General features: G+C 45.4%; 1 protein-coding gene across 6 annotated transcripts in view; it reads right to left on the reverse strand.

The window, feature by feature from the left end:
* Positions 1 to 27,161, reverse strand: part of TRIO (trio Rho guanine nucleotide exchange factor) — a 260,121-nt gene that overhangs the window by 146,666 nt on the left and 86,294 nt on the right. For all 6 annotated transcript variants that reach the window (XR_014566281.1, XM_083747100.1, XM_083747102.1 and 3 more), the window contains exons 7-9: positions 20,938 to 21,129; positions 15,113 to 15,244; positions 2,888 to 3,118 (exon numbers count right to left, since the gene is read on the reverse strand). Coding sequence is in view for 5 of the 6 variants with exons in the window: in XM_083747100.1 (XP_083603226.1) it covers positions 2,888 to 3,118; positions 15,113 to 15,244; positions 20,938 to 21,129 (555 nt within the window). In the remaining variant the exon portion in view is untranslated. The remainder of the gene's footprint in view (positions 1 to 2,887; positions 3,119 to 15,112; positions 15,245 to 20,937; positions 21,130 to 27,161) is intronic.

Genomic DNA, 27,161 nt, shown 5'->3' on the forward strand with positions numbered 1-27,161 from the left:
CTCGCCAGATGCAGCTTGTCACGCTGGCCACATGACCCGGAAGTGTCTGCAGACAGCACTGGCTCCCGGCCTATAGAGTGAGATGAGCGCACAACCCTAGAGTCTGGCAAGACTGGCCCAAACGGGCAAGGGTACCTTTACCTTTATATATCCTTGCTATGAGCATTTTCAGCAGCTTCCTGAATAGCTATTGGAACTTATATTTAGTTTTCTAAGCCACATTCGCTCTCCAACAACATGGAGCCAGATGACATCATTTGCTTAGGGACCAGGCAGCAGAAAAACCCATTGTGAAATGAAGCCTGTTCATCACGTACAATTTAAGCTTCAACTATTTTGTATACTGTTTCATGATTTTTTTACTTTACAGGTCCCTGGCTGTAGGATGAAAAGATACAGTGCTTGAAAGCTAGATCTGGAAGAACTTATCATTTCTGCTAAATCCTACATGCTGAGAAGATGCAACCTATTTGCAGTCGGTCAGAATGTAGGGGAAAGTTGATTAAAATTTGGTGAGCTATCAGGCCAGATAAAAATTGCTCAAGTGGTGTGTGTGTATGTGTATTTAAGGAGGATATGAAACTCTCACACCTAGGGAATTCATGTAGGGTAGACATGGGAGCAGAAAGTGGCAAAACATTACAACAGATGACGCTTTTGCCCAAACAGTGAAATCACTCTGGGTCTCTGCATTCCTCGGGAGGTCAATTTTTGATGGATTCAAAGCCACCCTAATTCATCTGATAGTCACTGATGCAGATGACAGGCAACCGCTGCTTTCAACAAACTGGTATGTGCAGATCAAACGATATGACAGCAGTGCCACTTTCAAAATTACACCTGTCAATTTGGTGACAAAATAAAACCGTTTCCTTTCCTCCTCTCCCCACCCCCCTTTTAATCCACCAGTAGGAAATGCAGGTGAGAATGTGGGAGAAGGGAATAGATACAGCATGGGCTCCTGATGTAAACGAAAGCCGGTGAGGCTTGGGGAAGGAACAAGGAAAGAAGGCATTTCAGGTTAGTGGGTCACCTTAGTCATTTTTATAATTGTCAGAGGCTGCATGGCGCCAACAAATGATCTTGGGGAATAGGTCCCTACAGGGATCTTTTGAAGCTGCCTGACAAGCATGATAGCGACTTCCCCTCCATACTCCACCGAGAGCCCTAGACATGCCTCACTTACTTTGAAGAGGCTGGAAGGTCCTGGGAGATTGGCTGGTAAGGACGACGCAGTGACAGGTTTTCAAAGTCCTGCTTCTTCCTCTGTCAGTCCAGCTCTGGTGGCTGACGCTCAAGTCTTTTACTTAACAGTCAAAAATGCCCTGTCCATGCCATCTTCCTATTTATTCCACTAACTTGCGTTGAGAGGTAGAGAGTTTCTACTGCCACCACATCACCAAAAGCGAACAGAGGTGTGTTTCTGCGTGTGATCTCCCCCTTCACCCAAATGCAAGATACCTGGTGTTAAGTTGTGGGCGAACATATCAGACGGCACAGCGATTCTTCCAAAGCAGCTCTTTATTTGTAAGCTGGAACAGAACTGAACTGAGGAGCTCAGTCAGCCTGCTTATATAGAGCTCCACTAGAATGCAACAGTAACCATTTTCTGTAACTAGCCAATCACTGAACATCACTTTCTATCCTTCATTTGCATAACTATCTACAGTATCCCCCTGCTGGCCCAGGGTGAGAACTTCAGTACATAACACCTGGCTAGGCTTTTCTTTCGTCACCTGGCTGGGAATCAACTGTCTCCTCACTGAAAGTTTAAGCTCAGTCATTTAAAATGCACCCTCCTTTTGGAAGTATCCCGGTTTCCTTCAACCGAGCGTGCTTGGAGTTTTCCACACAAAATTTAGTTACTTGCTCTGAGAAAGGTTTGGGGAAAGGAGGAACGCGAGGCTTTCTGTGGAAGCCAAGGTGTACACTTGTTCTTTGTTTTTACAATTTCCATTAAATATAAACCAAATCTGCCTTCATCATACATGCCTTGCCGCTGCATCTGCACACAACTCAGAAAGTATAGTATTCACGTGCATGTTCTGTAATATCAAAGTACAATGAGGATGCACAAGATTCTCAGGTTGTAGGCCTCGAAACACTCAGCCGGAATCGGCCGCCATTTTTTTTTCTGCACTAATGGCTTACTGTATAGAGAGTGCCAAATATCCCCATCCATCAACAGTGTGTAGTAATATTCTCTCTTCTCAGCTGGAAATTTAATATTTGTTCTTGGCCTTGGTTTTCAATTTTAGCTTAGTTTTCAATAAACTGTCAATAATCACTTTAGGTAAAAGGTAAAGGACCCCTGGGCAATTAAGTCCAGTCAAAGGTGACTATGGAGTTGTGGTACTTATCTCGCTTTCAGGCCAAGGGAGCCAGCATTTGTCCACAGACAGTTTTCTGGGTCATGTGTCCAGCATGACTAAACCACTTCTGGTGCAACAAGACACCATGATGGAAACCAGAGTGCATGGAAACACCGTTTACCTTCCTGCCGCAGCGGTACCTATTTATCTACTTGCACTGGTGTGCTTTCGAACTGCTAGGTTGGCAGGAGCTGAGACAGAGCAACGGAAGCTCACCCCGTCGCGGGGATTCGAACCACCGGCCTTCTGATCGGCAAGGCCAAGAGGCTCAGTGGTTTAGACCACAGCGCCACCCACGCCCCCAATAATCATTTTAATTGCATCTAGCGCCCTTGGCTAACTGAAAGGGGATCCGAAGCACGCTGGCTGAGAACTCTAATTTCCCCCCAATTCTCTTCTTTTCTTAGTCAAAGGCAACGTATAGGAAACGGGTGGTTGTGTAAAAAATAAAAATAAAAACCCCTTGCAAGCATCTGCAACAGAACATCTCCCGACCCTAGGAGCCACAAACTGACCTGCTGAACATCCTGTTGGAAGACACACAGCTGCAGCCGCTGATGCAGGCGGACCTTTCGATGCTGCCAGATGTTCTCCAGCTGCCTCTGGTGATGCAGCACTTCGTGAATAACATCTAGGGCATGGTGCACCGCCTTGGAGTAGTTCGCGGAAGCGGTTAAGGAGTCTGAACTTCCAGGAGTCAAAGGCCGTTGCAGCTTGTCGAGCAGCGACTTCCCGTCTTGGCTCACCTGTTCAGCGAGACAAGAATTTAAGAGCTCACCTGCAGGCTACGCAAATTTCCAGGACGCAGCACTAGAATTTCACAGTCGCTTACCCATCTAACGATGAAGGAGAATATCTCCACCTCAAGCACAGGAAGCATGGCGTTACTTATCATGGATGGAATTAAAAGGCGACTATGTTCAAAGGAGGGGAGCACAGCTTTTCTCTTTCAGCCACAGTCCCATTCACTACAATAAATTCTTCTTCTGGAGCAGGGGTGGAGAAACCTGTGACCCAACCCTCCAGGTGATGCCGAACTACAACTCCCGACGATGAGAGTTGTAGTCCAACAATGTCTGGATGATGATGATAATAATGATGATAATAATATCATCATCTTAGGACCCACTCTATTTTTGGGATTGTAAGTTGTCTAAATGTTGGGTTTTAAAGCATTGCAATCCTGCTTGGGCCCTTAGGGTGAAGGGCTGGTAATATATTAAATAATAATAGTAATAACCAGCAGTCCTGTAATAGTAATAAGAGGCAGCCTTGTTTAGGGAAGTTTTTAATGTTCAATGTTTTATTGTTTTTTTTAATATTCTGTTGGAAACCGCCCAGAGTGGCTGGGGAAACCCAGCTAGATGGGCGGGGTATGTATAAATGAATGAATGAATGAATGAATGAATGATAATCATAGTTGTTGTTACCACAACCGGTTCCCCATTCCTGCTCTCAAAAATCCCCCAAGCTGCAGGGGGTTGTGGGGAGGGAGAGAGGCAGAAAGACACACACAGAAACAAGGAAGGTCTGTGGAGTATGGGGTGGGGCACTGGGTTGTTTTTATTATGTATTTTGTGTTTTTATATTGTGATTTTATGTTGTAACCACCCTGAAACCGGTGAGTATAGGGAGGTACGTATACAAATTTAACTAGCAGCAACAAGATATGGTCTCTTGAGTACAGTTGTATAAAAGCAGGCACCATTAAAAACCCAGAGCTTTTCAAACACAAATAGCTTTGTCACCTTACTTTTGCTGATTTTTTTTTTTTAAATAACTGCAGGATTTCCCCCCCCCCCTTAACGGAACACGAAATATGGTTATCATCCTATAGCGTTCATCTTACAAATGATTCCATAGACATTTTAAAATAACCTGTTAAAAGGTAATGGTCATATTTAATTATCTCATCTATTATTGAAGCGGATCCAAAAGTACAGTGGTGCCCCGCAAGACGAACGCCTCGCAAGACGAAAAACCCGCTAGACGAAAGGGTTTTCCGTTTTGGAGGCGCTTCGAAAAACAAATTTCCCTATGGGGTTGCTTCCGAAGACGAAAAAAATCTTGCATCCCCCCGCGGGTTTTTTTCGCTTTTTTTCGCCCTTTTCTTAAGCCGCTTATCAGCTGTTCCGCTGATAAACCGCTTAACAGCTGATCGTTGGAAGCCGCTTGACAGCTGTAGCGCTAATCCGCTAAACTGTCAATGGGCTTGCTTCGCAAGACGAAAAAACCGCTAGACGAAGAGAATCGCGGAACGAATTCTTTTCGTCTAGCGAGGCACCACTGTAGAGGGGTGGGTGTGGATACAGTGGAAGAGTCAGGCCCTTTCTAAGACCCCTATTCCACTCACAATTCCCAGAGTTCCCTGGGAAGAGGGACCGATTGTCGAACCACTCTGGGAATTGTAGATCTGTGAGAGGAACAGGCCTCTCCTAACAACTCTCAGGACCCTAAAAAAAAACTACAGTTCCCGTGATGCTTTGGGGGAAGCCAAAATTGTTCAAAGTCGTGCAATAATAGTGTTTCAAACGTACAGCACAGAAGGGGCCTTAGTTTCAATAAGTCAATACTTCACATTCAATACATAATATTTAAGTCTGAGAAGCAACAGGCAGGCTGCGGTTTAGATGCAGCATCACAGATGAGAAACAGCACACAAAAAGTAGAGAGGGGGCACAAAAATGAGGCCTTCTAGCTGGCGAACACCTCCCAAAAACAGAAGTTGCTACAGGCACCTGGAGGCTTTTGACTGTGTGGTGGGTTTTTAAGGCCTGGGCATTAAGACATATTTGGCAATGAATGTCAAGAATCAAGATTGCCTCTCTCTGAATTTTGAAGCCATACAGGAACTAAGTCTGCTCTAATCTGATTTCATTGAAAAGTTTTATCGGCATCTAGCTTGACTAACTGAATGCATTTTGCTTAGCTGAGAATTCCAGCCTCACCGGGCTGAGTGCTTGCAGTGGCTTTGTCTGAAGAATGGAAAGTCTTCAGTAAACCTGGTTCCTTTGCCCATCTATCTTCAAAGAACAGCCAAATATGAAGTATGACAGTGGTGGCAGCAGTAATTTTTCACTCAGTGATCAATCTGATGCTTGAGTGAACACATCTTTTAGTTACGATGTATTAAAGTTTATTGAACACAAGGAAAAAAACATGGTTGCCTTAATCTTCATAGCTCCTTTTTACATTATGTAGAAATGGGGTCTAATTTCTTTCTCGCTTCACGCCAATGACAATAACCGACTCTGTACCCTGACTGTACAAACTTGCTTACTTCCCTCCCTCTTGAAACACATTCTAACAGATTAAAGAATTGGTTTTTCAACACAACGTTCGTATCTCTTGGGAGTTTTTGTTTTTAATTGGGGGGAAATCCTCCCAAATTAACATGACTGAAAGAGCAATGTCAAATAGCTGTTTAATACTGAGAGAAATTACAGTCTATTACTGGATAATAGCACTAAAAACTGTAGCTAGGTGATATAAATGTCTGAATGTTCGTGCACAATAAAAAAAAGGGTGTTAAGATACAGTGGTGCCCCACAAGACGAATGCCTCGCAAGACGGAAAACCGGCTAGACGAAAGGGTTTTCCGTTTTGGAGGCGCTTCGCAAAACGAATGTCCCTATGGGCTTCCTTCGCAAGACGAAAGCCCATAGGAAAATCTCCGGGACAGCGGGGAAGCGCAGCGCGTCTTCCCCACTGTCCTCGGACCTCCTCCGAAGGCTGGCGGTGGGGCGGAGAGACCTTCTCCCCGCGCCAGCCTTCGGATGGCTGTCCTGAAGACTTGCGGTGGGAGGAGGGTTTTCCTTCCCACCGCCAACATTCAGAATGCTGTTCTGAATGTTGGTGGTGGGGAGGAAAAACCCTCCTCCCACCGCAAGCCCCGGGAACAGAGGAGAAGCGCTGCGCGCCTTCCCCTCTGTTCCCGTACCTGTCCGAAGGCTGCCGGTGGGGCGGAGAGACCTCCTCCCGCCGCCAGCCTTCAGAAGGCTGCTCCGAAGGCTGGCGGCGGGAGGAGGTCTCTCCGCCCCACCGGCAGCCTTCGGAAGGCTGCTCCGAAGGCTGGCGGTGGGGCGGAGAGACCTCCTCCCGCCGGCAGCCTTCGGAAGGCTCCTCCGAAGGCTGGCAGTGGGGCGGAGAGCCCTTCTCTCCCCGCCAGGCTTCGGAAGGCTCCTCCGAAGGTTGGCGGTGGAGCGGAGAGACCTTCTCCCCCCGCCAGGCTTCGGAAGGCTCCTCCGAAGGTTGGCGGTGGAGCGGAGAGACCTTCTCCCCCCGCCAGGCTTCGGAAGGCTCCTCCGAAGGCTGGCGGTGGGGCGGAGAGACCTTCTCCCCCCGCCAGGCTTCGGAAGGCTGTCCTGAAGACTTGCGGTGGGAGGAGGGTTTTCCTTCCCACCGCCAACTTTCAGAATGCTGTTCTGAATGTTGGCGGTGGGGAGGAAAAACCCTCCTCCCAGCGCAAGCCCTGGGAACAGAGGAGAAGCGCTGCGCGCCTTCCCCTCTGTTCCCGTACCTGTCCTGAAGGCTTGCGGTGGGGAGAAAAGCCCTTCTCCGCACCACCAGCCTGGCAAGCGGTCTCCATAGGAACGCATTAATTGATTTTCAATGCATTCCTATGGGAAACTGTGCTTCGCAAGACGAAAAACTCGCAAGAAGAAAAAACTTGCGGAACGAATTAATTTCGTCTTGCGAGGCAGCACTGTACAGTGAACTGTAGTCAAGAACAGGGGTAGGCAACCTAAGGCTGGAGGCCGGATGCAGCCCAATCGCCTTCTCAATTTGGCCCGCGGACAGTCCGGGAATCAGCGCATTTTTCCATGAGTAGAATGTGTCCTTTTATTTAAAATGCATCTCTGGGTTATTTGTGGGGCATAGTAATTTGTTCATCCCCCTCCCCGTATAGTCCGCCCCACCACATGGTCTGAGGGACGGTAGACTCGCCCCCTGCTGAAAAAGGTTGCTGACCCCGGTCCAGAATATCTGGAGGGCACCATGTTGTTAAAGGTGCAAGGAATGGGATGGAAAGGATTTGCTGAAACAACTAACTGAATTAAAATACAAAATAGGGAGGTGTGAGGAGGTCAAGGAAACAAGCAAATGAAAGATAAGATATGGAAAGATTGATTTGTTTTTAATTGTTTTTATTTTTCTTTGTATTCTGTATTTTCTGGTTTTTTTGTTATTTTTATTTTTGTAATTCTTTGAAACTTTAATAAATATTATTTTTAAAAAAATTAAAGGTGCAAGGAATGGCATGGGGAAGATGTGGACCATAGCCATTCTCCCATGTTTAATTTTATTTTTTACATCCTCAGCCATCGTAATTGCCTCCTGCCTGCTGAAATGATATACAGTGGTACCTCGAGTTACATACGCTTCAGGTTACACACTCCGCTAACCCAGAAATAGTGCTTCAGGTTAAGAACTTTGCTTCAGGATGAGAACAGAAATCGGGCTCTGGTGGCGCAGCAGCAGTGGGAGGCCCCATTAGCTAAAGTGGTGCTTCAGGTTAAGAACAGTTTCAGGTTAAGTACGGATCTCCGGAACGAATTAAGTACTTAACCTGAGGTACCACTGTAGCCTAATTTGTGTGGGACTGCCAATTCAAAGTTTCACACCAGGGCTAATCGATGTCCTGTTAGCAGTAGGGAAACTGATAAAGAGTGCCGAGTCGGGTATTTGCGTATATCTGGAGCTCCTGCCCCACTCAGATATAGAGGGAAAGTGTGCCTGATATTAATGAGGATAGTTAAGGTATGCCAGGGTTCACTAGCACCTGTGCATTTGTCAAAGCCTTCTCTCTCTTGGTTCATCTACTCTTGAAGGAAGCTAAATGATCACGGGCATACTCAGAGTGCCAGCTCAATTAAGCACCTTGGTAGCACCTTTTTGCCCCCAATTACGCACAATGCGCTACCCATTCCTAAGTTCAAGCCCATAGCAGCTGGTGTGTGTATTAAGGGAAGGGCTCTGCCCAAACTGCTTTTGCTGTACACACACAAGAGAGATGGGATTAAAAGACCCTTTGCCTGGGCCTGGGCTTGCGTAGGTGTGAATGAGTGGGCAGAGCTTACATTTCTGGCCTTTCTGCCAATGCCAAGTTGAAAAACAGTATCCCCAATACAGGTTAGCTGCTAACCAGCCCATATGGCAAGAAGTCGACACCACCATATTTCAGAAATATCCTGGGTTTTCGTTTGAAAACATTTTTAGAGACTTGATGCCTCCCACCTTTCACAAGACTCTCACTTTATTATTTTAAAGATGCTGCATGTGATATTTATCCAGCTAAAAAGCACAGCGTATCTGTTTTGCTTTTAAATATAAATCTAGCAGCCAGGAGATGTGGTGCACAATTAGTACAGATTTTATTTCGCTCCTTTGTCTCTGCATTAAAAAGAACTGCAATAAAATAATGGCGGCTTCGGAGGTGAAAACTTTCCCTTCTAAGTGACTTTGCCTTAACGGTAAACTGATCAGCAGCCGCTTGTATCTCTTAAGTGTTCTCCATCTGACTTGTACACAGATGCCGCCATCTTGCATTCGGCACTGAAAATTCCAAGGATGGTACAAATATCGGGTCCACTACTATAATTGGTTCATGGCTCTCTAAGACCACCCTCTATCTTGTGATTGGGAAAAATTGGATTGCCATACCTTGTGTGACTCAATGCATCTGGAAAATCCTCTTTCCCTATGAGCGGCCAGATTCAAATTCACCTATCACCTCAGATAACCCTTCCCCCTCAGGAATCTACCGTATTTTTCACTCTATAACACGCACCTGACCATAACACGCACATCGTTTTTAGAGGAGGAAAACAAGGGAAAAAACATTCTGAATCAAACAGTGGATGTATCATTTTTGTGCTTCATGCTGTGGCCACAGACATGTGATCTGATGGTGAATTTGGGGTGACCCAATGCAAAAATCCTGAGAATCCCTGTGGATCCATGCTTTGTAACCACGTTTTTGCACCATTGCAGCCCCAGGCAACAGTGGGTGCGTGATTCTTGGGGGGCAGGCTGTAGCCATGGACATGCTATGTGCTCTGATGGTGAATTTGGGCTGACCCAATGCAAAGATCCTGAGGATCCATGTAGATCCATGCTTTTTAACCACGTTTTTGCACCATTGCAGCCCCAGGCAACAGTGGGTGCGTGGTTTTGGGGGGGCAGGCTGTAGCCATGGACATGCTATGTGATCTGATGGTGAATTTGGGCTGACCCAATGCAAAGATCCTGAGGATCCATGTAGATCCATGCTTTTTAACCACGTTTTTGCACCATTGCAGCCCCAGGCAAAAGTGGGTGCGTGATTTTTGGGGGGCAGGCTGTAGCCATGGACATGCTATGTGATCTGATGGTGAATTTGGGCTGACCCAATGTAAAGATCCTGAGGATCCATGTGGATCCATGTTTTGTAACCACGTTTTTGCACCATTGCAGCCCCAGGCAACAGTGGGTGCGTGATTTTTGGGGGGCAGGCTGTAACCATGGACATGCTATGTGATCTGATGGTGAATTTGGGGTGACTGAATGCAAAGATCCTGAGGATCCATGTGGATCCATGCTTTTTAACCACATTTTAAGTGGGGAGGGAAGGAAAAACACAGAAGGGACAAGGAGCAGGAGAGGGGTGTGCAGAGAAGCAGCTGGCTAAGAATGCAGGAGAGGGGTATAACAGGAGGAGGGAGGAAAGGAAGGCAAAAGTTTTCCCTCACCTACCCACCCAAGTCAGCCAGCTCGCGCGCTCTCTCTCGCTCTCTCTCTCTCCCTCCTGCACGGAGCACAGAGACACACTCTGCTTTCCCTCTGCCTGGAGGGGAGGGGCTTTCCCTGCTCTTTGTTCCGTTTGAGCAAACACAGCAACGAAGCAGAGGAGGGTGGGCAGTAAGACCCTGAGGCAGAATGCCGGAAAGCAGCCGCTTCCTCTTTTCAAGTTTCCCTTCTAGGAGACGCGCGATTTGATTTTTGCCTGCTTTTTTTTGCCTCCCCTCGCACCACTTGGCTCCAAGGACCACACATTCGCTCAATAACACGCACAGACATTTCCCCTTCCTTTTTAGGAGAAAAAATCTGTGTGTTATAGAGCGAAAAATACGGTAAGTCTTGAATTATTTGTCCCCAAGAGACCACATTGTTCATGAGGGAAGATCGTTCCAACCCTAATCATCCTTGTAAACCTGAAGAAGCATCTCCAACCCAGTCGTTCAGTCCGGACACTGAGATCCAGCTCTGAGGGTTTTCTGGTTCCCTCACTGCAAGAAGCGACATCCCAGGAAATCAGGCAGAGGGCCTTCTTGGTAGTGGCACCCGCCCTGTAGAACGCCCTCCCATCAGATAAATAACTATACAACTTTAAAAAGGCATCTAAAGCCAGCCCTGTCCAGGGAAGTTTTTAATGTTTGACGTTTTATTATGTTTTTATATCTGTTAGAAGCTGCCCAGAGTGGATGGGGGAACCCAGTCAGATGGGTGGGGTACAAATAATAAAATTATTATTTTTATTATCGCCCTTCCATTGCCTCTCCAATCCTGCTCCCTCGCCTCATCTCTCTTCGTTGTTTTTTTCCGCATTAGTCAGGAACCTTAAAGGGACACAAAGCTACATACTCTCCTTGAGGAAACTTTTATTCTTTTGTAACTGTATTGGGTAGGTTCTTAAGAAACCTCATTACTTACTCGGGGCAACAACCCACTTGTCAGAGTTGGCCCACGGGGGACATAAGGTTTCCACACTCTTGCCCTAGAGCATCTTGCTGTGAAAGCTTACTACATAGAGCTGCTTCTTGGACAGCAACTGCTGGAAACCCCCACATATAGCCATCGGCACACAGCGCATTTATGTACCGAAACTATAGGAAAGCTATGATTTCATCTCTGGCACTGGAGGTGAAGGAACAGCAACTGGTTCACCCAAAAGGCTGGGATTTTGAGGGCCAGGTTCAAGTAAGTAGTTCTGCTAGAAGGAGCCACTACAATGGTTCCCACTAAAGCAGTGGGGTTTTCTCCCCTCTTCTGCCACCCCAATTTGTTCTAGGGGGTCGGGAGGACCCCCAGAACATAACATGGGGCGGGGAGGTCAATAAGAAATGCTTGTATTGAAGGAACGTGTGTTTATTCAGTGCAGGCTTCCTCAAACTCAGCCCTCCAGATGTTTTGAGACTACAATCCCCATCATCCCTGACCATTGGTCCTGCTAGCAAGGGATCATGGGAGTTGTAGGTCGAAAACATCTGGAGGGCTGAGGTTGAGGAAGCCTGATTTAGTGCAACACTGAATTCCTCCCTGCGTCTCCATCATTTTACTCCAGTAGAGAAAAAGTGGCCACGGGGCTCATTTAAGGTGTTGGCTGCCTCTTCTAGAGGGGGGGGGGGATGACTTCAGTTTGTATCAACATGCACTGTTAGAAGTGTCCTTTTTCCTCTCTGCCAAGATAGCTCTGAGTCAAAGGTGCAGCGTTCATATTTCAGCTACAGCTGGCAACGACTGACTGAGCAAAACGAGGGATTATTTTGGGTGCGTCTTCAGATGCCAATTCTCTCCCTACTCTTCAAAGCCTCCAGGAGTTCTGAGATCGGGAGCAGATTGCAAACTCCCACCTAACTCCCTTTGCTGCATGCAGATAGTAATGTGAGAGGTCACATTACTAACTCGCAAGAAGCAAGGACTAAGACAAAATTAAGGAGGCAGTAAATGGGCTGGAGTTGAGGAGGGCTTCCTCAGGTTTCCTTCAGGTTTAGGTGCATTTTTTTGCTTTTGGAGAACAGGTGGCGTCATGATGAGCCGTTATCCCACAAGAATGTGAGATGTCACATTTGTATTTACCAACAATCTGATTGACTCTTGATAAACAGAAACTGCTTTTCTCCTGCTCTGGATCTCTTGGGTATAAGGGTGGATGTTGGACACACAATATTTTTGTTTTCTCTCTGTTTGTTTGCTTAATATAACGGTTGGAGAATAGAAGCACAGAAAATACTTGTTTTAGTGTTCCTGCCCAAACACTGAAGTTAATCGAAAGACAAGATGGATACTGAAAGAAATTGACGGGAACATTTCAACCTCAAAGGATAGGCAAGCGAGGTTAGATCTATGCCTCCTCTGGCCAGTATACAGAACAAGGCCAATACTTTACTAAAACAAGTCTTCAAGGTTATCACTGTCAAACTATATTGAGGGACACTAATAAGCCGATGGGTGTCTGAAGTTGGTAAAGAGGATCAGGGACACTTCACAACTACCCGAGATTCATGAACAAAACCTCTTCTCAGGCTTCCACAGCAATTACTGTGAGGATTTAGGAAAAAGCAGTTGGGTGTGGAGGGAGGAGAAAAATGCAAAGAATGTTCTGTAGTCAAGAGCTAGAGAAGAAAAAGCACAGAATGGAAAGCTTTCCAAGTGTAAAGGTAGAGCACATTGTAAGGGGCGGCGGGGGAAGGGGACTGAAGGCTGCCAGGAAGAATAAAAAGACTTACATTTCCCCAAAAGACCAATTGATTCTCCTACAGACCATCCTAGGTGTGAAGCTCAGCAGAAGAAGCTGTCCTCATATCTTCACCAACCTGAGAAGTTCAAGGAGGGGCAGCCCAGAAGGCGGCTTCTTTCAGGTATCCCCCAAATTGTGAAATTTACTGCCTACAGAGGTTCATTTAGCATCATCATTCTGCTTTCTTCATATCTCTTTACCCTTGCCTTTGACAGCTGAAAAGTATTTGTGACCCACCTGGAATTAGTACTGTTTTCGTTGCTTCTATCTGCCCTGGGACCTTATGATGAAGAGTGGGAAACTATCTATCTATCTATCTATCTATCTATCTATCTATCTATCTATCTATCATCTATCATCTATTTTTGACAGTAATAACAACAGCAACATCCCCTAGCAAGGAAGGGAACCTGGGTAAAGACTGAGTGCACCCATCACCTCAACGAATGCGGTGAAATTCACAGGTCAGCTGTTTTATTGATCTAACAATATATCTAACAACTATAGCACCTCCTCCCCGCCAAGATAACGTGAAACAAAGCCAGCATTTGTTGTGAGGCCCAAACCGAATGATCAAATCAATGCTGCATCCATGAGGCAACAAGTCAAATTAATTAATGGCATTATGCTTGCACACAGCCCACAGAAAAACAGCATGAAATGTCCCTAGTAGTATTCAGCCCTTAGGGCCTTTCACACAGAAGCAAATCTGGCTTTGCTACAGATGCACTCTCAACAGGGAGCTGCAGCCAATCCCAGCTCCTTCCCAAATCAGCAAATTCGTATCGCACACGTATGCAAATTGTATGCCTGACATTTGCACTGCACAGCTGAAACTGTGCACTTAAAGCATCTTTGTGTACACTTAAAAAGCGTAAACATTTCCAGAAGGAAAGCGGGATTAATCTGTCGTAGCAAAAGCAGCAGAATACTCTCCAACGTAAGGTTACCAGACGACAGTCCCCAGATTTACAAATCAGTCCCCATACAAAATCCACTGAAGTTGAAAAGTGTCCTGGATTCATTGAAAAAAATCTGGTAGCCTTACTCCAACACGTTTGTATTTATTATTAATATCATGAGTCTATTTGTATGCTGATAGAACCATGTTTGTGTTTGTGTTAAATACGTATTCTGTAGTTGACCTCCTTTGTAACATTTTATTTTGAAATCTTTAATACTTTAGTTTCCTGTTCATTATGTTGCTTTGAAACTGTATGCTTCATATTTTACTTTCTTTAGTGAAGTTTAATTCTGGATTGTTTTATTGATGTTTTAATGTGCTGTAAACCGCTTTGAGATTTTTCTTAAAAATATAAAGTGGTATAGAAATGAATAATAACCATGATAATGATAATGATAGAACCATGCTCAATGCAGCACAGTGACATGTGGAATAAAAGTTAATAACATTTCAAGAAAATGAATCAACAGTTGTGAAACAGGAAACGACGTTAACAAAAACCCACTCTTAATATCAACCAAGAGCAAACCAATATTTCATGCTAATGAAGGCTGAAACAATACCTAACAATAAAATACAGAACACCCAAGCAGCAACAAAAACAATGGCCCCTCCAGGAAAGGGAGTGGGGCACAAGCTTTTGCAAACTAGACCCCATTTCATCAGTTGAACCAACTGTTATCCTCAACTGGAAATACAGGTGGCAACCATTTTGCACACGTCCAATTGACCTGTAACTGAGATGTGGGTCCTTTTTGACCCGGAAAAGGGCAGCCAGAGGGCAGAACAGGGGCATAAGGGGGCAGGCCTATGCTCGCCCCGCCACGTATGCGGGGGCCAGGAACGGAACCCCCCCGCCAAAATGGTCACTGCCTGCATATACAGTGGTACCTCAGGTTACATACGCTTCAGGTTACAGGCTCCGCTAACCCAGAAATAGTGCCTCAGGTTAAGAACAGTTTCAGGTTAAGAACGGAGCTCCAGAACGAATTAAGTTCTTAACCTGAGGTACCACTGTACAAGAGAAGTAAACAGCAGACATATTACTTCTCCTCTGCCCCGAGTACCTCTGTTTTCACGTGTGCGTGCCGTCGACTGAAGATAACACTACATGTATCTAATGAAGGAGTCGCCAGTCCCCACAAGCTTATGCCTTTATAACTGTTATTATAACTGCTGCTTTTCGGTGCTAAAAAGTGAAATGTGCGAAGCAGTCCTTGCATTAGATTAAGTCCAACAAACAATCCACTTAAAGATAGGGGCAGCGGTGTTACCTACCTCAGAATATGCCAGAGTAATGTGCTCATATATTCCTTGGTGGTGATGGATGGAGTCCTCCAAGTCCTGAAGTTCTGAGGGGAGATCTACCTCTCCACAGGCCTTGCACCAGGAATCCACGTTACTCATGTACTGGAAGGAAAGAAATTCCTAGTTATTTGCACCAGAACGTAAATTGAGAGATTGCATTAGGCTTCGTGCATAACATGAGACAAACAAGGGTGAATCAAGGAGCAAACTAGCCCTCCTGAAGGCAATCTTTTTATCCGCCTGCCTTTAAAACCCTGCGTTCTTCTATTCAGAAAACGCTGAAGTCTACGAGGAATAGCAGGAATGCCTTAGGAACCTCTTTGGTTAGCTACTAGCATGAATTCAGATTCGTTTCTGCCCTTGCTTAATCCAGATCAAAGAATAGGATGCCTTCAGAAAAAAGAAGGAAGAAGAATTACATATTTATTTTGCTATCCTCGGCAACGGAGAGACAGTTGTAAAAGAAGGGGGGGGCATCGCTTGAGTAAAATGAGAGCTCTTTTGTTAAGCTGTGGAGGGGCTTGAGAGAGGAAACAAACACATATGGAAGCACTAAAACAATCCAAAGCCAAACCTCAATTGACATGCGAAACAGGACAGTTCTAAATGCATCCAAAAATCTTTAAAGGGTTCAGCTGCAATTTCTGGCAGCAGAAAATCCTGTCGGATCAGGCAGCCCGATCATCCTCACTGTTAACACGCTCCCTAACATACAGAGTCATGGTGTTAGCTTATAATTCGTAGCCTGTTTTCCTGTGGCGAAAGCACTACAATTAAGCACACAGCAGAACGATGCATTAATAAGGCTAATTCAATTAGTCCCAGACTCCGCCTACATGTTCTATTTTTATTTCTCCTCAAGTTTACACAGAGGAGAACACTGAAAGAAAATAGAAAGTCTCTCCCTCTTAATCATTTGGGCACTCCTGCCACAACGACCAGGTGCACTTGGGGGACCATAGACGCATCGTCCAATAGCAAGTTGGCTGCAAGAGATGCACCCTTTTTGTTCTGAAATTACGCAATGCCAACTTTTGCTTGTGAAACAGAAGCATGCTCAAACTGGCATTAGTACTGGGAGAACTTAAGGCAAGCACTATAACGCAAACTGGGAATGATAAAGAAGGCTGGATGCCATGGGTAGGCAAACTAAGGCCCAGGGGCCGGATCCGGCCCAATCAACTTCTAAATCTGGTCCGTGCACGGTCTGCGAATCAGTGTGTTTCTACGTGAGTAGAATGTGTGCTTTTATTTAAAATGCATCTCTGAGTTATTTGTGGGGCATAGGAATTCGTTCATTTCCCCCCCAAAAAATATAGTCCGGCCCCCCACAAGGCCTGAGGGACAGTGGACCGGCCCCCTGCTGAAAACGTTTGCTGACCCCTGCTATATGCAGACCATCATATGCATCCCTGATAGGCCTAAGTGGCATGCATTCCTGTCACCCAAATTCCTTATGGTGTTATTTTAATCTAGTAAGATCTACTAAAAAGCAGCAGCAGTAGCCAAGTACCGTATTTTTCGCTCTATAGGACGCACCCGACCATCGGATGCACTTGTTTTAGAGGGGAAGAACAAGAAAAAAGTACCCCTTCAGTACCCCTTCAGCGAAGCGGCAGGAGAAACGGAGCCCCTTCCATTTCTTCTGCCGCTTCGCTGAAGGGGCGCTGCGCAGAGAGGGGGAGAATTTTTTTTCTTGTTCTCCCCCTCTAAAACAAGGTGCGGTCAAGGTGCATTCACCCAAAGCCTCTGGAGCGCAGCGGGAGTTCCTGCTGGGCTCCGGAGGCTTCAGGTTCCTTTCGAATTCCTTTTAGGTTCCTTTCAAATTCCCACTGCGCTCCACAGGCTTCCGGTTCCTTTTGCTGAACCCAAAGCCTGCGGAGCGCAGCGGGAACTCGCGCTGCTCTCTGAAGGCTTCAGGCGGCCATCCCTGAAGCCTTCGGAGAGCAGCGCGAGTTCTCGCTGCGCTCCGCAGGCTTTGGGTTCCTTTAGCTGAAGCCGGGAGAACAAGACTCTCCTGGCTTCAGCGAAAGGAACCTGAAGCCTCCAGAACGCAGCGGGAACTCGCGCTACGCTCCAAAGGCTTCAGACGGCTATCCCTGAAGCCTGGAGAACGAGAGGGGTTGGTGCGCACCGACCCCTCTCACTCTCCAGGCTTCAGCAAAAGCAATGTGAAGCCTCCGGAGCACGGAGGGAGCGCTCCCTCTGCACTTTGGAGGCTTCGCGTTGCTATTGCTGAAGCCAAGGAGCCTGCATTCACTCCATAGGACGCACACACATTTCCCCTTAATTTTTGGAGGGGAAAAAGTGTGTCCTATAGAGCGAAAAATACAGTAATCGTGGCCCAGAGCTGGGAAGCAAACCCGATCCTAAAACCCTCAACTATCTCCAGCAGAAGGAGGGGAAATTGACTGGCTTTACGGAGGAACCTGCTTCCTGGTAGACTGAACCCATTGCCAATATCTGAACTCACAATGTAGGTAAGCACTAAACCCCTTGAAGATGTAAGATGAAGAACCTGCCATTGGGTCCAGTCCAATACCATCTACCCCAACTGGCAGCTGTCTTTGAGGTTTCTCTCTTTCCCAGTCTGGTCAGCTTTTCTGCTAAAGACCCCAGGAACTGACTTTTTGCATGCAAAGCGTGTATTCTAGGCTATAACCCTTCCCCAAATACTTAGCATTTATCACCATCCCCATACAGCAGCCCTGTGCAGGTTGTGATATCTGAAGTCAGGACCTCAGTTCTCTCTGCAAGAGATAGTGTACCTGCTCAGGACTTTCCTTTAGGTGAGGAAAGATTTGAATCTAGGTCTTCTATGTCTTATTAGCCACTGCTCCACCACAAGCAAAATCAACCCAGTTCCATATTTGGTTTTGGTACAATGTCGCCCAACTGTGCCACATTCATCCCTCTTTTGCTCCACTAATAGCAATATACTATTTTGGCAGATCGCAGCTATTTTATGTGCAGCTATTTTAAAAAGCTGCCCCTGCCAGAATTGACTTTTCTTTCTTTTTTTAATATACATTTTTATTAGTTTTTACATATATTTTCCAAACAAAACATATTATCTCATCTCATACAACATTTTGGCTATTTTAGCCTAAGACTTCCATCAACCACGTCTAATGATTTTCAAACCTCATCTCTTAATCTTACATTTGTTATCCTATTATTTCTAATAATCCATAGCTTAAAATTCAGTCTCATAAATCTTTCTGCAATATTTCATATAGTTCTTATAGGACTATATAAAATATTGACTATTCTTCACAACTACTGAAGGTCTAGAGACGCCTGCTCTCCTTTAATCTGGTCCTCTTCGCTGTTTGATGGGCTAAATCACTCCTACTATACTAGCAAAAATGTATCGAACTGCTACAAACACATGTTGGAAGTGTAAAGAGAAGAAAGGCACCTTCTATCATATGTGGTGGACATGCAAGATAACTAAAGCATTCTGGGAAATGTTTTACAATGAATTAAAAAAAATGTTTAAACTAACCTTTTGTGAAAATACCAGAAGCTTTTTTATTAGGAAGAATGGCTGATAAAAATGATGGACTATGCTAAAATGGCAAAAATGACTGGGAAGATCAAAAATCAAGAAGACAACAAATTTAATAAAGAATGGGGAAAATTTATAAGTTACCTTAAAGAACACTGTAAACAATTAAAAATATTGGCAGGATTTTAACAACACTTGTAATGTAACGAGAACTATGGTAAAAATGAGAGTTAACTGATAAATGGAGAACATTATACAACGCAGTTGAAAAAAGACTTACAATGGAACCCAGGGAGGGGCAGAGGGAAGCCAAAAGATTCAGGGAATCTTATAAGTGTATGATTATGATTTTCATTTGAATGTTAATCTTAATTGTAAAATGGAATAAAAAGAAAATCACATCTAGAGAGTCGAATACAAAACTTCAGCCATAGCAAGTCAAAGAGCCGCTCCGTGTATTTCACTCTTTCGTTTAGCTCAATAAAAGGACAATTAAGTAACACCACTAACTATAACAGAAACAAAACTGACGGGCAACTCAAAGCCGAGTTTGCAAGTGAGCAGCTCATTCCCTTAAGGAAGACATGCTCTACTTATAGAGACAGCCCTCCAGGGGATAAGAGGAACATTTATGCCTGCTTCTCACTAAATCAGGTTTTTAATTCACTTGTGGCTACGCATAACTTAGAACTGTTACTTTAAATAGCCGAGAACGCCTGCAGCTAGAGACCCTAGTCAAACGCTTGCCTCAGGTTAAACTTTTAATTTTAATCTTGCATCCCAGCGTCCTCAGCTTTCTAGTTATCCTCTACAATCCTTGCAAAACGTTTGATGGATAATGTAGACGGTGGAACTATCACGATGCCATTCAAGACGCTGGAACTTTATTGGCACAAACAACTGCTTTTGCTTATGGCTTTTTACTCACCAGCAGGTGAGTTCCAAGACCACGTTGTACGTTTGCCTCTTAACAAGGCATCACATTTTTTTAAAAAAAGCTTATTTGTAGCTTGTAAAGGTAAAGAGACCCCTGACCATTAGGTCCAGTCATGGCCGACTCTGGGGTTGCGGCGCTCATCTCGCTTTACTGGCCGAGGGAGCCGGGGAACAGCTTCCGGGTCATGTGGCCAGCATGACTAAGCCGCATCTGGCGAACCAGAGCAGCACACGGAAACGCCGTTTACCTTCCCGCCGGAGCAGTACCTATTTATCTACTTGCACTTTGACGTACTTTCAAACTGCTAGGTTGGCAGGAGCAGGGACCGAGCAATGGGAGCTCACCCCGTCACGGGGATTCGAACCGCTGACCTTCTGATTGGCAAGTCCTACGCTCTGTGGTTTAACCCACAGCGCCACCCACGTCCCTATTTGTAGCTTGTAGTGACCACCAATTCCCAAAGCAGTTACAGGCATGAGATCCCTCTGCTTGCCCATGCTTTGAGGACGACCGGGCAGACCTATGCAGCTTGTGTGTGTTTTGCTGGAGGGAAGAAGAAAAACCAAAATCAAGACGAGGATTTCCTTGTTCCTTCTAGCAAAATATAGGAGGTGTTACGGCTACAGTGAGGATGTGTTGAGGAGCGATGGCCCTCGTCCCTTGTCCAAAGCAAGGATCTCAAGTCAAATGGACTTGGAGCAGGTTGAGGATCAACAGAACCTGCTGGAGCAATGGAGCAATTTCTGGAACAACAATGGGATATCAGCTTCGCCCAAGGCATGATGGATAACAGCAACAACCGGGGGAAAGAAAGACATAACATCCTACAAGGACAGGAGGAAACACCACGGACAAGATAATTGCGACACAGAGGAAGAACAAGGATATAGTTTGAGCTCCTCACTTGTAGTTTTATAAATCACTTAATGTGTCAACACAAACAGAAGTTATGAATACTGCAGTTGTTGTGTAAGGGATTATTATTATGACTGAAATGTAATGGAAATTTTGGAACACAGAAATAAAGCAAATAATCAAGCCATCAATTCTAGCTCGTGGGGGAGGGCACCTTATCTAAATCATATAATTTGGTATTTGAATTATTGGTATTAACAATTGCATTATCAGTTGGCATTGTTATAATGAGGCTATTATTAGGATATAATTGAAAACTAATAAAAATTATTCTCAAAGAAACAAGAAACCAGGAACTTGCCCTGTCCCAAAGCCCCTTTAAGAGGCAAACATACGAACTGGGGCTCATGAGAGGCAAAACCCATTTCCAGATTAAATGAGACCGTGCATGCTCAGTCTAGTCTGCTGTCGCCGCTGTGCGGAATTACTGACCTGCTCTGATTTCTGGTGGAAAATGGCCGACATGTCCAATAAGGTACTTCGCTCATCCAGCGCTGCAGCAAACGCTTTCCATTCCTGCTCCAACTGGCTAGCAATCTGCTTGATTTGCTGCGAGGCGTAGTGACCAGATTCCACCAAACGGTTGGCTACAGACATGATGCGGTTTATGTTTACATACACATTCTGGAAAGAGAGGAAACGAAACACATTAGACAAGAACAAAAACACATTATACAGTGGTTCCGCTCCTTTGTCCTGGGCCGTGTCCAGAAAGTGGTGGGGGGGGGGATGAGTGCTCAGACCCCTGGGCTCTCACTTGTGGGGCGCCTCAGGGTTCCGTCCTCTCCCCCATGCTTTTTAATATCTATATGAAGCTGCTGGGAGAGATCATCAGGGGGTCTGGGCTGGGTGTTCATCAGTATGCAGATGATACCAGCTCTCTCTTTTAAATCGGAACCAGTGAAGGCGGTGAAGGTCCTGTGTGAGTGCCTGGAGGATGGATGGCGGCTAACAGATTGAGGTTGAATCCTGACAAGACAGAAGCACTGCTTTGGAGGACAGGGTGTGGGCAGGTGTGGGGGACTCCCTGGTGCTGAATGAGCTAACGGTGCCCCTGAAGGACCAGGTGCGCAGCCTGGGAGTCATTTTGGACTCACAGCTGTCCATGGAGGCACAGGTCAATTCTGTGCCCAGGGCGGCTGTCTACCAGCTCCATCTGGTACGCAGGCTGAGACCCTACCTGCCTGCGGACTGTCTTGCCAGAGTGGTACATGCTCTAGTTATCTCCTGCTTGGACTACTACTACTCAGCTAGATGGGCGGGGTATAAATAATAAATTATTATTATTATAAGGATGCCAAGCATGCTGCAGACCTCTCTGAGAAAGTAAGAGTCTATCGCGTTGCAAACCAGCTTTTCGCTCATATCCTTATACTGTCACAACCAGGGCCGTGCGCATTTTGTGTAAGTTCAGAATTCAGTATCCTGAATTTGACATCCTCGGAAAGTCTGAACATCCATTATTATTATTTTTTTAAAAAAATACAAGCGAGTAGGCTGGAAGGATGCTAAATATTCGGATGGTGCAATCTTCAGAGCTTACACGGGCAATATTAAATCTAAACTTTCATTAAACGCAAATTAATTAGAAGAGAGGAAAACATGGCTTACTGCTGCTCCCTAGCCACCCACTGAACCACAAGGGTTGTCACCTTGGCACAAAATTCCCCAGTCCCCATGCTGCCTTCCCAAAGCCGGATAAATGAGGTACCACGCTTTGGGAAGGTGGAGCAAGGCTTTGGCAGGGTCCTAGAGCCCTCCCATCTCCTTCCTCAAGTTGGGCAAGTGCTAACTAGGCTTTGGGAAGGAAGGAGGACTCTGGGATACTGTCTAAGACACCATACGTCCTTCCCAAAGCCCGGCGAGGCGCAAGGGCTATGGGGAATGGGGACGTCAAATGGGCAGCAATCCCTCATGAGAACTATTCTTCAGAGAACGCCATGGACTAAGATTGCAGGCCAGCCTTCCACAAACTGGTGCTTTCTATTTTTCCCTCCCAAATAAATTTTTATTGTTTTCCTTACATATTCTTTTCCAACAAACCATATTAATGCCTTACATTCCCTTTGACTCTGCCGAGTCGCAACTCCCCTCCCTCCTTGCAATTGATATATTTAACCCCTTTCTATCACGCACATCATTCTCACAATAGTACTATTATACACTGAAGGTATTATGTCAATCCTGCTAGTGTCTTGACCTCTTTACAATTCTCCTTTAAATATTCAATAAATTTACTCCAATTATTTTGGTATCTTTGGTCTTCCTGGTCCCGGATCCTCCCTGACAATTTGGCAAGTTCTGCGTATTCTGTCAACTTCACCTGCCACTCCTGGAAGGTTGGTATGTCTTGTGTTTTCCATTTTGGGCCAGGAGGGTTCTTGCGGCAGCCGTAGCATACATGAACAAATTTTGGTCTCCCATTTTGATTTCCATTCCTATTAAACCTAATAGACATGCTTCCGGTCTTTTGGGGAAAGTATACCTAAATATTTTTTGGAGTTCATTATAAATTGATTCCCAATTTTTTAACCTTGTCACAGATCCACCACATATGAAAATAATCCCCATCTTCTTTTTTTACATTTCCAACATTTTCTTTCTCTTTTTCTATACATTTTAGCTAACTTTACTGGCGTCAAAACACTTAGAAAGCACCAGTTCAGGTAGCTAAAAGTTAGCAAACTGGTGCTTTTCTAGGTGATTTGGAGAACAACTCCTATCAGCTTCAGCCAGCAAGGGCACTAGGTTGGAGAAGGTTTTTTTCTAGCCATTAGCCATACCACAAGACAGCCCCTCTTAACTCCAAGGCTTCTGGCAGAATTCACAGCTTCCTATATTCCCTTTTAAAAACAGGAAGAAAGGGGTATGTGCACTTAGCAGGTAAGCAGCATTCGCTACTCCATCAGGGACAAAATGCAACTGACTGCTCCCAATTTCAGCACCCCCTGTTGTTTTCTGGAAAGCAACAGAGAAATGCCATCCTGCCAGCACTGCTTTCTCCAAGCCCTTTGCCGCGACATGTTTTCAAAGCAGGGCAGAAAAATGAGCACCTCTCTCTCGAGCAAAAGCCTACTTTTATTTGATCAAGTAAAGCACATTGCAGAAACAGCAAAATCACCCTGTACCTTGGACTGATCTCATTTACACAGATTTCTATTAACACTGTGACTTTTGTTTGCTGCAGCCTCAAACGGAACTTTGGGAGGGCTTAAAAACAGCTTATTAAATCAGCCTGACGGGTTTGTGAATTAAAAGGGAATATTAGAACTTTTAAAAAGAAAGAAAAAGAAACCTTAAGCCTTCAGAAGAGCTGGGAGGGACTTCAGCAGGGGTCAGGGAGAACTTCTTACTGCCTATTCTTGGAGTATATATATATTTTACCTTATCTGACCTCATTGCTTCATGCTGTATTCAAATAAGATTGCTAGGATGTGAGATTTTACCTTAGCATTTCCACTCAAATCCAAGGAGGCTACCAACTATCGGCCACAACAACACCCTATAGACCGATACTATATAAACCCACCAGGGTCAGATTTAAGGTGCTGGTTTTGACCTTTAAAGCCCTTCACGGCCTAGGACCCTCGTACCTACGGGACCGCCTCTCCCGATATGCCCCACGGAGAGCCTCAAGGTCCATAAATAGCAGCACTCTAGTGGTTAGAAGTTAGATTGGCTTCAACCAGAGCCAGGGCCTTTTCAACACTGGCTCCGGCCAGGTGGAACGCTCTGCCTCATGAGACCAGGGCCCTGCAGGATCTGATTTCTTTCCGCAGGGCCTGTAAGACAGAGTTGTTCCGCCTGGCCTTTGGCTTGGAGTCAATTTGATTCCCTCCCCCTCTTTCTTTCTTTTTTCTTTCTCCTCCTGTGATGAGGCTGCATTTTAATATTTTAATGTTTCAATATTTTAATGTTGTATTTTAATCTTGTTTTTAAGTTGTATTCATTCAACTTGTTTTTATTATTGCTTGTTAGCTGCCCTGAGCCCGGCCTTGGCTGGGGAGGGCGGGGTAGAAATAAAAATTATTATTATTATTATTATTATTATTATTATTTGTTAAGTTGTGGGTGAACATATCAGACGACACAGTGCTTCTTCAAACAGCTCTTGTTTATTCACAGGCCAGAACAGTACTGAACTGAAGGGTTCAGCCAGCCTACTTATATAGAGCTCCACTACAACGTAACAGTAACCATTTTCTGTAACTATCCAATCACTGAACGTCACTTTCAATCCCTTATTTGCATATGTGGACCTGAACTATCTACAGTATCCCCCTGCTGGCCCAGGGTGAGAACTTCAGTACATAACATCATCATCATCATTATTATTATTATTATTATTATACAAAGCAAAGGAGTCCCATTTTTAGGGCTTTCTGCACAGAACTTCCTCCTCACTCTCAGGGCAGAGCTGCATCCCAGACTAGTAGGTACCCACTGGGTCCATTTCAATGCCTCACTCTTTCAATTGTGCCACCTGTGCAAGCATTCCTGTTTGCCAGATGACATGTTCCTCCCATTGCTTTGCATGCTGTTCTAGGGCATTCTCCTGCCACTCACTGAGAGCCCATTTCAGGGGCAGCACCAAGTGTGTGTGTGTGACTGGGGGGGGGGGGGAAGGCTTCATTGTGTAAGTGAAAGTCCTTGAGCAGTGCTTCTGCTGATAGGACTGGTTAGCTGAATCCAAGTGCGCAGCCTGGGAGATGATGATGATGATGATGATGATGATGATGATAATAATAAATTATTATTATTATTATTATTATTATTATTATTATTATTATTATTATTATTATTATTATTACCCCGCACATCTGGCTGAGTTTCCCCAGCCACTCTGGGCGGCTCCCAATCGAGTGTTAAAAACAATATTAAAAACTGCCCTAAACAGGGTTGCCTTCAGATGTCTTTTTAAAATAGATAGCTGCTTATTTCCTTGACAACTGGTGGGAGGGCGTTCCACGGGGGGGGGGGGCACTACTACCGAGAAGGCCCTCTGTCTAGTTCCCTGTAACCTCGCTTCTTGCAGTGAGGGAACCGCCAGATGGCCCTCAGAACTGGACCTCAGTGTCCGGGCAGAACGATGGGGGTGGAGACGCTCCTTCAGGTATACTGGACTGAGGCCGTTTAGGGCTTTAAAGGTCAGCACCAACACTTTGCATTGTGCACGGAAACGTACTTGGAGCCAATGCAGATCTCTCAGGACCGGTGTTATGTGGTCCCGGCAGCCACTTTCAATCACCAGTCTTGCTGCTGCATTCTGGATTAATTGCAGTTTCCGGGCCACCATCAAAGGTAGCCCCACATAGAGTGCATTGCAGTAGTCCAAGCGGGAGATAACCAGAGCATGGACCACTCTGGCAAGACAGTCTGCGGGCAGGTAGGGTCTCAGCCTGTGTACCAGATGGAGCTGGTAGACAGCCGCCCTGGAAACAGAATTAACCTGCGCCTCCATGGACAGCTGTGAGTCCAAAATGACTCCCAGGCTGCGCACCTGGTCCTTCAGGGGCACCGTTACCCCATTCAGGACCAGGGAATCCCCCACACCTGCATGCCCCATGTCCCCCCAAAACAGTACTTCTATCTTGTCAGGATTCAACCTCAATCTGTTAGCCGCCATCCATCCTCCAACCACTTCCAGGCACTCACACAAGACATTCACTGCCTTCACTGGTTCACAGATAGTTCACTATGGCCTGCTGGACTGATGAATACTCCTGCTCTGCGATTTGTTAGTGACAACATTTCTGGGCAAGTGACTGCTTGGCCCCTTTATTCACTGGACTCCTAAGGGCTGAATGTCAAGCCAGAAACACAAGCAGAATGCTCGGCTTTTGCATAACCCTCACCTACAACGAACTCTTCAGACATGTCAGCATTTGTTCCCATCTCGATCTCAATCCCTATCCTTGGCTCAGACTGTCCAAAATGCTAATTAACTTCAGTAATTAGTGCCTTTTGATAAAAGGCAAGCCCATGCAGGCCTCTGCAACGAACCGCTATCATTAAGACGTTAGAAAACGATGTCAAAATAGGCCGCATTCGAATCCCTAATCTGAAACCAAAAGCAATGCAAGCAAGGACAAACCCAAACCACAAAAGCTTTAGCAAATCCTAGCTTACTGGTATATTAGTTCATTTCAAACTGTTTTTTTAGAACTGCCAATGTCTCTTCTATCAGTGCTGACCCCTGTTCAAACATGGATCAAATTAGGATTGGTTTCGTTTTATCCATGTAACACTGTCTTGCGCCTTCATACAATCAGGGTGTGTGTTTTGTGTCTGTGTGTGATGTAGTTGTCCCCATTCTCTTGAGTGCAAACAAAACTCCATCAGGCTCTAATTTACCTACCCTCATTTAAAAATGACAGCCTGGACCACGGTTCCTGAAAGCCGAGCTGTTTCAGCGGAGTTTCGCAACTTACGGAATTATTACTATTAGCTAATCTATCGCTGCACAGCCATTCACAATCCCTGTGGCAAAAGCATACATACACAGGAATGAGGCCTCCAACTTTCACTGAATTTGGAAGGAGTCCATATACGTTATAATCCGGCTACTTCTATGCAGCGTGACTCACTAGCCTTGGGCACAACTCCCTAGTCCTCATGCCGTAATGTACAAAGTTATTTCTCTCTCGGTTTACTCC

The sequence above is a fragment of the Podarcis gaigeae genome (assembly GCF_964106915.1).
Source record: "Podarcis gaigeae genome assembly, chromosome: 7".
NCBI lineage: Eukaryota > Metazoa > Chordata > Lepidosauria > Squamata > Lacertidae > Podarcis > Podarcis gaigeae.